This window comes from Rhamphochromis longiceps, linkage group LG19, assembly GCF_057381845.1.
Source record: "Rhamphochromis longiceps isolate RC_006_pf linkage group LG19, R_longiceps_female_GT1.1, whole genome shotgun sequence".
Classification (NCBI taxonomy): domain Eukaryota; kingdom Metazoa; phylum Chordata; class Actinopteri; order Cichliformes; family Cichlidae; genus Rhamphochromis; species Rhamphochromis longiceps.
The window spans coordinates 30,619,593-30,632,035 of NC_140575.1; the positions used below are offsets into that span (position 1 = coordinate 30,619,593).

Genomic DNA, 12,443 nt, shown 5'->3' on the forward strand with positions numbered 1-12,443 from the left:
AGCCTTGCTTGCATCCATATTCATGAACAACTGTGTTTGAGGAGCTGCGGCGATGGAAGGAGGGACCACCATACGAGCGCCAAAAGTCTCCCAAGCAAAAAGTCTGGATGGTGGAGCTTCAGAGGCTCGTATGCCAGAAGGCATAGACACACCTGTCCAAGCAGGCAAGTCACATTCCCATAGAGAAGATCAATGATTACAAATGAGCAAAAAAGCAAGATGTAGAAAATTGGAGACGTTCAGTGTCCAAATGATCTGAAATAGTACTACTTAGACAACCATCAATAAGGACGGCTAGATAAAAGGCTGAAAAACAGTTCTTAAAAAACAGTACAGCACTGTAATCCTATTTTAAGGCAGCCAAAAGCCTAGAATAAACTTTTCAAATCCTCAGATGGACTCATATAAACAAAGAATAACATCTATAAATGGTGTTCTAACTTGTCTGTGGCAGGATGTTCAGCCAATGTCTGTTTAATATTTAACGTACTGTCGATCGGGCAGTCAGTGGCACGTGCCTCCAGCTCCAGCAGCTCCACCTAATCAAAGCTGAATATGAAAACTCATGTTAACAGAGAAATGGCTCAGCGTGTTTCTTATGTCAGTTTAAATTAAGGTTAAATTATTTATTTTGCAGCTTTTTATATCTATTTATAATTAATTCAGGCTAAAAAAAAAATATGGCAGGTAGACTCACAGCTTTGGTTGATTTTATTAATCTAGATATGATGTGCATACAGCAGATAATCAGGGGTAATAATTCAGACATTGTGATGAAGAATGAGCTACCTATGTGGTCATATAACACATTTTGCTATTTCTTTGCTATTGCTTTATTCTCTACGCTTATGTGTGGGGGTCGTGTTGATTTAAAACCTCCATTCATTGTCTTCTATATCAATAGAGAAGATTTCACCTTCTATTAGCGATCATGATGTAATCAATGCACTGTGCCTTAAAACAGCTGACAGCTAATCATGAGGGCAGATTTTGCCATTCAAGTAACCAGAGGTAATTAAAGAGAAGGAAGAAATATCTTCTGAAGGTTGCTCATACCACAACAGAGGCAAAGCAGAGTGAACTGCATGGTTACTCCCACATGAGGCCTAATTTGCTCCCGAGAAAAATCAATATAACCATTTCATCTCGGTTGCTATGGAACAACATATAGTAAAACACAATGAACACTACCTTGTGGAAATTGGCACCAAAAATAATCTCGCGACTGCAGTTTTGAAAAATGTTCTTCGTCTGGAAGAGAAAGAGGCTGAGCACTTTCAAGGACATTATGTTTTGTTTTATCCTCAGCGGATTTTCATCCAGTTTATTTCTTTTTTCTTAGAGAACTAAAGTTAAATTACTTTCTTGTACCACATTTCGAAATAAAACTTGTTGTAAAAACAATTCGTACTATATCACTGCTAACCAAACAGAATTAGTATGTATGATAGCAACAAAACAATCGTAAAACTGCTTTCTACTCTGATTTTAATTCCTCTGGGGATCTGCGTAACTGTACTATCTTCTATCTGGGGCTCTATATAGCAACACAATCATATAAAAAATAATTAGCAAGTCTTCCTGAAGAATAAAGGGCGTCAATAGATCTTCTGATTTTGAGAGATCATTATAAGCTATTCATCACTTCATAACAATTTATTTCGCTATAACAGTCACCCACGTATATCCTTCTACAATTTCACAAATGTATGTTTTCTCCAGGGTTTCTCACAAACTATCACTGTCATTCAAAGCCTGTACCCTGTGTCTGAACACTTCTGTTTACTGCTGCAATAGTGACGGTGTACTGATAGTGTGACAAGAGTGGGCTGCATGTGTGAAACTGATAGGTCAAGGAGGTTATTTAAAAGGAAACTATATCAATATATGTATCAGTTCAGGCAGCAGTGACAGTGTTGCTGGCGTGTATTTTCCATATTTGAAGCTTTGGATAAGAGTCGATGTCAGCATATACGGAGGACTCAGCTTAAAGATGGTCTGTAGAAAGCAGAAGAAAACTAGGAAACGTAGCACTGTGAACCTTTTATAAGCTATGTGCTTAGTATTTTATAGAGTTGTATTGGATTTAAATCAGCTGCTTCTGCCAACTCGAAAAGGTCTCAGCCACAAGCAAAGCACACCAAATTTTCTGTCACTTTTCTGAAGGGTCAGCCTAAGTATTCTTGCACGCAACACCCAATGAATTGCCTTTTTTTATTGCCATACTACAATAGGAAATTACAGTTAGCACTGACAGCATGCTAACAGAGCCACATTCAAAATGTAATGTGGGGAGACAATCGACAACTGTGGAAAGTTTCAGATAGATGTGAAACCAACAAGTAAGAATAGTACACTGGAAAAATAAGCATCATACTGGAAGTTTTTGGAAATAATAATGTACTTGCATGAAAACAATTCATGTGCATGTGAATTGTTTTAGTAGACCTTTACATGAGTATATATATGTATATACACACACTGAGGTGCTGTAACTGAAATCTGTCAACTCCTTTAATCTTTATTAAACATTGGACAAAATTATTTCTATTTTTACACAAACCAGACACTAGAAGGAATGATTCAGTGTGTCAGTAATTCAGAGAACACATTATTTGCCCGCCTTCTTTTGGCTGTGAATGAATATGAGCTAAAGAAAAGAGAGACCGCACCGGTCTGCCAAACAACTCCAACAGGCAAACAGCAGGACATACGCACCCTGCCAGACAAGCCGCCATCAGAGCAACTGTTGCCGCGGCGCAGAGCTGCCAGTCTATGTTTGATTAGTGTGCGCCTGGGATGTGATTGGCTACAGTATGAACGGTGTGGCAAAGAAAGGTCTTGCATTTTGTTTAATTAACCCTTTACTTGCACGTATTCCACTTTAGACACTGCAATGACTGACAGCCTCCTGTCATCAACTTGCACAATTCACACTCTAATGTGGGAGACAGAGAGGGAACACAAAGACATGTTTGGGTTGTCACCAGTATGGTGCCTCTGGAACCGTCTGACAAGACAATGCGCTCCATCTCCATGATTACAATGAATGGGCCCTCACTGCAATGGAAACACCTGAAGAAAAAAAGCCTCAGAGATATAATCATCATCTACATGTGTAAATGAAAACAGCCCACGTTAAAGGAGTGAGTGACTGCCAGGTGAAAGCATGATAAATAGAACATGGCTATGAGTGATTGAAATGAACCTGAATACTGGACCATGTCTTTTGATTACATTCTTTTAGTCAAGGCAGAATTGCAAAATGTGAATGTGATACAAAAAACTATCACACAGAGGAACACTAAAGCAAATGCCAAAAAATGACAAAGGGAGTGGGAGTACATTATACCAACATTTCTTCCTCTGAAACAAATAAAGTCCTCAGTATTTTTGTTTTTAAACTATGTTTTACTCGACATCATAAGGGTGTCGATACTGGATCCATTGCTTTTAACCTCCAAATGTCATGAAATTAGATTGTTTTTGATCTTATGAACACAACTGAGGTTACATTTGTACCTTTTGACCTCAAAAGTGCACTGTTTTTAAGGCTGGCACACAAAACCATAACTTGGTATTTGCACTTACAGCTAAGTGCACAAATCAAAGAGTATACACTGATAAGATTTTTAATTTACAATTGAAGGTTTGTAGCCAGAGAGCTTGAGTCAATGCAAGAAGAAGGCAGAAGGCATTCAGAGCTTTAAAAACAGAGGTCTTATTAAACAGCATATATAATAACTTGTGCCAGGCAGGGGCAGGAAATCCAATTTATCTTATCAGTACACTTCACAAATGCCTGAAGTATGTTTGCTTTTGCATTTTGTGAGTTACAGTTAATCTAGAACTGGATGGAGCATTTAATACACTTACAACTGAAATGTGCTGAGCTACGTAGCAAAAAGAAACAGTTCATACTGAACAAAATGTTTTGGGGTTTTTTGCAGAATGATGATGAGTATTACCTTCTGAATGTGTCTTGCTATTTCAGAACAATTTAGATGAGGAGAATTATAAATGTAAGCCCATTTATCTGTCTATTTCGTGCTAATCTTTGATTTATTAGCATGAAATAGATAAATAGATACTTAACACAGAACACAAAGATTACATTATGCCTGATCCATCTCTACAGGACTACATATCTTGGTGCGTAGATTGATGGCTTGACCCCTGATCATCACACAGAGCAGCGAGGTACTGGATTAAACTGACTAAACCTTACAGGATGAGCTTTTGCTTGCGTCCTTGGGTGATGTGGTGGCTCAGTGGAGTGAGGATCCACCCTGTAGCCCCGGTTCTGCTGTACACCAGATGGTTGCTACTGGGAGCCAGCTAAGAGCCTTCCTGGTGGCCACTCAGACTTAACACAGAGGGGGCTGTCTGTTATGAAGAAATGTCTTCAGACAGACTAATTAAAAAAGGTCTTTTTCGTCACGCCTTCCCATCTGTTAAGAGCACAACCTGATGGAATGGCTGTTTCTCTATGCAATTAACAACAATATCTCAGTGAGCTTTTTTTTTTTTAATCAAATACTTTCACCTCTTCTGTAGGAATAATGAAATGTTTTATGATCACTAATCTCCTGAGTGCAATTTGCAGGCTTATATGAGTCCTGAAACCTTAAAAAGAAAAACAGCAAACGCTTTGATAGGCATGTAAGTGATTAACCTCGCTGTAGCGTGCTGCAACATGTCCAAAAAACATTGTAATCAATGATTTTATAGTTTATTTTTTCTGCTTAACTGTGTATAACCTATTTCCCCCCAAATAATGAATATTCATTACACACTGACTCCTCACATCAGTATTCTGAAAGCATTTTAAAACAGTGTTTCCAAACAAAGCCTTTATGTAAATCACTGGTTATCTACAAGCAATCTGGACCATGAGACTACAAGACCACAGATAAAACAAGGTGAGTGCACGTGGTGGTGGGGAGTAGTTCTCCTTATCATGCTTTGACAAGGTCAGTGCATCATGTACTGCATGTACTGACCAACCATGATACGGGATAGACTGCTGAATGAATAACAAGCATGTAAAAAAGATATAATAAAAATATCTTATGCACCGTAGTCACATTTATTCACTCACTGCGCAAAGACAGAGAAAATTACCTGAGCAGGAACACATGTTTTTGCCAAAAAATATGAATTTTCCCACCCTGCTATCCCTACTTATTCCTCTCTACTTACTTTTTCAGACCGCATAATGAATAGGAAAAAAGCTGCCAGCTCACAGTCAGACCGCATCAGGTTATGTAGGTGTGACTGAGTATGCATCATCGCCGAAACACTCATTACCATTTCAGCTCACAGCCTGTTTGAACTCATTATTATCCAAACCAGGCAATTCGAATGCAGACTCAGGAAGTCCAGTGATAGTGACACAAGGTACCTTATTCACATTTCAATTTGTACCAATATGTTAAATTATTAGCCACACACTACACAACTTATAATGATGATGGCCTTTCGAGCCAGCCTAGCCCCGATGTTTGGCAAAATCACAGAGCAAATGTGTTTAACTCTGACTATAAAGTGAGAATTCATTTTCACACAACTGATTGCTTTTGTTAGATTTTCTCCCTTTAGCATCAACTAAGCTCAGTGCCAAATTACTGGATTTGTCTGGCCACCCATCCTGAAAAAATCTAGAGCATGGGGCGAAGCTTTCAGGATTCTTAAGGTTTCTGTCTCGGTGCAAAACTGCTCACACATGCAATCCATTTTAGGGATGGAGATGTCAATAGTTACGACTTCCCTGAAGCATGACCAGCGACTGTGTGTGAGGCTTACATCTTGCGCAGGCTCTGGTAATTTAAGGACGCCAGCTTGTTTTAATTACTGTGAATAAGTGGCAGCATGTGGTCAGGTTTATGGGTCTTCTTCAAAGAGCAGGCTTGGTTTAGGCAGACCAATCTGTGGAACTGCAGGGCTGTAAATCCAAAACTGAGCAACTACCCACACTAACAATGCCCTGGGCACATTCAGACAGCCTAACAGGGTTGCAGGGGGAGTGAGGGTTCAATAAGCCTGCTTTAGTAATAATCCACATTATTTCAGCAAACGTGAGGCCACCTAAAATGAAAAATACAGTTAGATTAAAATTAGAGTTTTTCCTTAATCTAAATGGAAGTGTCTTTTAAGGATTTAGGCTGACATTTAGGGGATTTAAACTTCTAAGTGTTGAAATAGCGAGAAAAAAAACCCCAATTACAAAATAGCTTCTGAAACAGTTTGACAGCAGAAACCGCTCTGAGTACTGAAGTCAAGATAACAGACCAAAGAAGACAGAAAGGAATATAAAATGGACTCAAATTTGAGTAGACTGGAATTGTGCTTGATGAAAAAATATCAAATAAAAATGTCAGTATATATTCTTCACAGGGTCAGTGCCAGGTTGGGGTGAAGGAGAGGGGGACTCTTGACTTCTCAGTGAACTCATTTTTATTCTCACACAACACCCAGCTCCCCTACTTATGATCAGAGCCCCGAGGCAAGTAGGCTGGGATATACGGGGCTGACTGTGCTCAGGGGCCATCAGACGTCTGCAGCAGCCTTGGCCAAATGTTTCCACTCAGACACACGCTTCCCAAGAGCAACAAGGTACAGAGCTGACAGGCTTTTGAGTGATTTGTCAGAAGGCTTTTACTTTCTGCCAAATCACTGCTGGCTAAAGAATAACTTGAGAATTTTTTAAAGGATACAGTTTCCTACATTTTATATGCCTCCATTGTGTGTGGCGCATTTGATGTGGTTCTTCCATACAGTGACCTTTACAAGATGTGGAAATGTGTCAAAACCTCACACATGGGTCATTCGCAGAATTTGATTATAAACACGGTGACCAGCTGCTCTTTGCCAGTCAGCTAAACCAACTCCTCGTGTGTTTGATCAAAACAGAATTAACAAGGGGGAGACAAGATGTTACTGCACAGCAGGGTCCAGTTTGGCTCTCCATCCACACAGCAACAGCATATTACTCAACAGGACTTCACACTGAGCCAAGGGTTCTCCTGATAGTAATTAATCGCTGTAGTCCTCCACGTTCTCTTTTTACCCCGCTCCATAATATTCAACATTTTGACAGTTGTATCGTGTAGCTGCTATTAATGTAGCTGCATTGAATCAGCAAGTCCATTTATGTCAATGTCTCTCATTTCACTCTTAGTTTTTCTTTTGCTCCAAACACATAAGCAAAGTGCAAACATGGAGATAAACGAGAGGAAAACTGAGCCAAATTACAAATTCATAATTTGTTTGGGAGGTAACAATAATGTCCTTGTAGAAAAAAAGAACACTGAGTTGGCTGCTGTGAGAACACACTTTGATCTGACATTAAGCATCTTGCTTCCTATTTAATTGAACCGGTTTTATGATCTGCTCAGGTACTCTCATCTCCAGGCTAATTAGACCTTTGCTGAAAATGATTTCAGTGCAGAGTCGGCTAAGTTACCTGTCAACAAAAGGGGGGAAATAATAGCGGACTGTAATCTTCAGGGAACAGTATAATGGACTTTTCCTTAATTTATAAGGATTTCATGAGAAAGAAGATGTTGAATATTATCAGGATTGCTACTTATAAATAGATGTTTCTATAAAGTCAATCTAGATTCACTGGAGCCACTTTATTGGTTACACCCCCTTCTGTCTTCAGATCTGCCTTCTGATCCTTTGTGCTACAAATTCTGTGCTTTGGTGATGTTACAATAATATCAATGCTTTCATTAGACGAGGACAATACAGTCTGTTGTGTGATTTTTTATTTTGTGGAAAAAAATCATTAGCAATGTGAATGTAAAAGTATATGGATCTATACTAGTAAATGGACTGGTTCTTATATAGTGCTTTTATACTCTGAATACGTCTGAGTAATATGAAAGCCCATTTCCGCCACTAAAATTAAAATATTTTTTTAAAAATCCGTAACTCAAAATTGAACGAGGTTATCAACCCGAAATTTTGAGAAAAGTAACTCGAAATTTCGAGTTGGCTCTGCCAATCATTAATCTATGTGACTGGCATTGTTTTCTTGTTATCCGGAAGGATATGGCTCAGAGGAATGTGCAACAAATTAGCGCTTTCGAGAGTACGTTTGCTGATAGTAACGCCATGTGATTCAGCTAATAACACAAGTCATTTGTGAAGCCAAGCTGAAAATACTCAGCAATTTGTGCCCTAATGACTGGCTGTAATACCGGTAGTTTAGCTGTAGCATTTGTACCTGAGGGCTTCAGCTTCCGGGTAACAAGGAAATGACGTCATTCACATAGATTACTGCTCGGCAGCGCTGATTTGAAATTTCGAGTTACTTTTCTCAAAATTTCGAGTTACGGATACTTTTTTTTTTGTGGCGGAAACGGGCTTCCATAGAGTAACAACTTGCTCATTCACTAAAGCACTTTTTTCTACACGCATTCATTTTAAAAGAGAAGATGCTGAATAAACAAACATAAAACAAAAGGGCAAGTGTGCCATGTCTAGTTTTGTAATCCTGTGGCAAAGGTTTCTCCTGGTTAGTTGCTGTTTTAAGCTACCACTGTAGTAAAGGTATTTATTTGGAATTTTGTGAAAATAATTGTAGAATAAATAGTATTAAACACATGAAAGGGTGAAAAAAGTCAACTCCGAATCATCGGTAGGAAGGAACATTTTATTCACAAGTACTGTAAAAGTAAAACACAAGCTGCCATATTGTACATTTATACACAGGGTCTGAAAATCCTATACAAAAAGAAAGGTATTAGAAAATATGGGTTTTGATATGAAATATGACCTTACATATAATAATTTCTTGGAAAAAAGGTCTTGGTTTGGTAATAGTTCTTTAATTCATGAGCATAACCCCACATTAGTGAACACACAGAAATTATTGTAAAAAATTAGAATGGTAAAAAATGGAGTAGAAATCATTCTTAAAAGTGATTAAAAATCTCATGCAGCATCTTCAGAGAGGGCCTGAGATAGTCCATCTTTGTAAAACAAAGAAAACAAAGTCGTATTTGTCATAGATATAGAAGTCAAACACAGCAAGATACGTCAAAGCCAGTCTGTTTTTCTCAACAATCATTTTCACCAATCATCTTTTTTGTCTCCGTGTCAGCTGTTTGATTCATAAGCACATTCTGGCAGCCATGAAGAGCTGATGCCATGATTGATTTTGCTAAATAATGCCGCAATCTTTTGCTTTTCACTGTATCGTTTCATGGAGAAATTCTGCAGTCTTCGTTTGAGACATTAGATCAACGTCAATAATTAGTAGATTAGTAGAGTAGGGACAAAAGAGAACAAACTAGGTGGTTGCCCTTACTCGGTAATGAGGTTCTTATTGTAGTTGCAGTAAATGTATTGGAATGCATAGAGCTGAGGCTTGGTAGCACTTAAAAAAGAAGTAGTGTCTAACAGACTGGCTGACTTGTGCTCATCAGTGCTCCTTTTTATTTTACAGTATATAAAAAGCCCCCAGTCAAAGCCCATTTAGAGAAATAGTGGGCTCACTGATGGGCACCGGTAGAAGTGTAACCAGTCATCATATGATCATTGTAGGTGAGTGGAGGGAAGGTTACGTTGCATGACCACATACTGAGGCACCAGAAAGAATGGCTGAATCAAGAACAATCACTTATCGTCCATCACAGTGCCCCTCTGATTGATATGTTTTGGCTTAAACTTTTATTTTAGTGAGATAAACACGGGCAAGCACAGTTTGAATAAACTCTCCTTCCCACAACAAAACTGCTGCTCTACCTAAGTGCATCCACTGAGACCCATTTTGAACAAGGCAACTGGAGGAGAAAAAGAAACATTCACTCTACCCTGCAAGCAGCTTTCACAGGACAGCTGGCAGGAGATGAGTGATGACAGCAAATACAGTCCTTGATGAAATAACATAGTCCAGTTTGAAAATTTAGAAAACTACAGAACCAGAGAGTTAACATAAGGCGCAGGAGGCTGAATGATCATGGATAAAATGCTGACTGAGGTTTGAAACGAGAGAAAAGGCAGTCTGGGAGAGCAATAACATTAGCTTATTGCTTTTTTCTTTTTACTTTATTTTTCCCCATAAAAAGGACATTTGTACACATCACATATTCATTTAATACACTATACAATGGAATATAAAATATTTTTCTTAAAAGCAATATGTTCAGGGAGTAGGTACGCTTAAGATACCTGCGCCATAGGAAAAATAACGACTCGAAACAAAACAATAAAAAAGGCACTTCCAGGTGTTGTTCATTGACTCTTGAGTAGGTGATGGCCACTGCTTTGCCATAGAGGCAACAGCGTTTGTGCTCATGTGTCATTCCTCTGCCGTGTCCTGGTAATGAGGCACTGTAGCTAGGTGGTCAAGATTTCCTCTGTTTACATGTTAAGATCCACTCTCATCTCACTTCCGTCTTTTGCTCTTCTTCCCAGGGACTTCTACACACTGACTGCTACATTTCATCGTTCTTTTTCTTCTCACTTCCATTTCCTTTCCTTTCCCGCTCCTACTTACTTTTGTCCTCAGACTTCGACTTCACGTAGCCCCTCCTGAGTGCCAGGTGTTGACATGCTGATGTCAAAGCACGTCACCATCATGACACGGGCCTTGCACAGGTTGACGCAGAACTCCAGCTCCTCTGTGGCCTGTGTCAAGGCCTCCAGATACTCTGGAGATTCTTTATCCAAATTCTGGTCCACCTCAACTGTTGGAATGAGGAAAGCAGGATTTAGTTACATTGTCTGCTACCAAAGTTTATTTGTCATCTTACTCTCAAAGGAAGTGACTTACACTCTCCTATCCACTTGCTGGGGTCCATCATCAGTCGGGCCTTCGTGTCTTCCAGCTCCTCCAATAACACTTGATGCTTTGCCCTCACTTCCTTCACTTGCTGTTGCCTTCTCTCAAGCATCTTCAGCTTACTGTTAAAATACAGCAGGCCCTGAGGGGAAAAAGACAGATTATACTGATTTAAGTAACTATCAAAAATGCAGTTAAAAAGTTCAAACGGTTGCATTACATAAAAAAGGGAAGCTATCAGTAAACTTCATTGATAAACGTGAAATAAAGTCAAACAGATAATATACTGCTTGTATGTCACATTTGGCTCGCTGGTAATACAGTCTGTGCTGCTTTTAATTAAACATCAGTTTCTCTGAAAAACGAGCTCACCTTGTCAACGTCTTGGAATGGTTGCTGAACACGGGATTGGAAAAAAACCAATAAAACAAGTTAGTATGTTGGACAAGACAGAGTGTTATATATTAAAACATATTCTGTTTGCAATGGATTTTAACTGGAATTTTGTAATAGGTGCAAAAAACAGTAAAAGAACTAAATTGACATTGATGATGAGGAGAAAAGTAAATCAGACTACCTCCTGTCATTGATTTCATATGTATAAGTTTAAAAATATCCCCCTCCAGCTGCACTTCATGGAAACAGTTAATGACCCAGGAGGAGTCAGCAATGCAGACAGTGATGACTGCTGTCATTGAGCTGATTTGGGTCGGTGTCAGGTGTCCTCGCAATCATCGCACATTCTCTGACCAATCTTTTCACCGCAGTCTTCTTTTTCATTTTTACACCCCACCGTATCACCATCACATTCAGCAGTGAGGCGAGTAATCAGTCATACTCAGACCAATTAACCCTCATTGGTAATTGCCTACTGAACTCTTGACATTCCCAAGGAGTGCTGCCAAAATACCAAGCACTGGGAATCTGGAGACGCAGACATTTTAACTCCAGGATTTGCCACAGAGCTGGCTGAAGGTCAGACGTCTGGGACATATTATTCCTGTCCTGTTCTTTAAAAAGAAGCTGGGGAGAAGGGAGCTAAGAAATTCCCACACTGCAAGTCAGTGTGATTGTATCTTAATGTATGGCATTGATGTTGCAGATGCAAAATGCTGCTAAGGCTTAGCAAGTGGGATTTACACGGCATCAACCCAGACTTCACTTTACCCAAAACAGGGTTCAGAAAGATGAACCACTAAACCAGCAAAACAAGCCAGCTGTGACCTGTGTCTGCTCACCTCTGCGGTTTCCTCCTGACGGCGCCTTTGGAGCCGTTCCACATCGTCGATCTCATACACCTTGATCTCAAAGGGTTCCTTCAGTGGTCCAGACATAGGAGGCAAGTCCACCCACTGACCTGCTGTGCTCACCTTCTTCCCCAGAGATGCTGTGTCTGGCAGGGGTGCTGGGATTAGCCGTCTTCTTTGGAAGCCTAAAGCACCAGGCAGACAGGCACCAATTAGATTGCTAACATACAACAGCAGCATTTGCCAGGATCTATAGAAAAAAATATATAAATCCCACTCTGAGATATAAAGTGATGCAAGGCTTTACAGTGGTTGGTTGAGCTGTGGCGACTGCATACTTATAAGAGTTTCATGAGATATGTGGATTCAAAAGGTTGGTTTATCCTACATGAATTGAAACA

The 12,443-nt window shown here is 39.5% G+C and overlaps 1 protein-coding gene across 5 annotated transcripts in view; it reads right to left on the reverse strand.

Annotated features, from left to right (window-relative positions):
• Window positions 1-10,168: 10,168 nt before the first annotated feature.
• The window catches only part of kif26ab (kinesin family member 26Ab), a 67,283-nt gene continuing 65,008 nt past the window's right edge, over window positions 10,169-12,443 (reverse strand). For all 5 annotated transcript variants that reach the window (XM_085392560.1, XM_085392561.1, XM_085392562.1 and 2 more), the window contains 4 exons: window positions 12,034-12,227; window positions 11,168-11,191; window positions 10,787-10,937; window positions 10,169-10,700 (listed from right to left, as the gene is read on the reverse strand). In XM_085392560.1, the coding sequence (XP_085248686.1) occupies window positions 10,519-10,700; window positions 10,787-10,937; window positions 11,168-11,191; window positions 12,034-12,227 (551 nt within the window). In that variant the 3' untranslated portion in view covers window positions 10,169-10,518. The remainder of the gene's footprint in view (window positions 10,701-10,786; window positions 10,938-11,167; window positions 11,192-12,033; window positions 12,228-12,443) is intronic.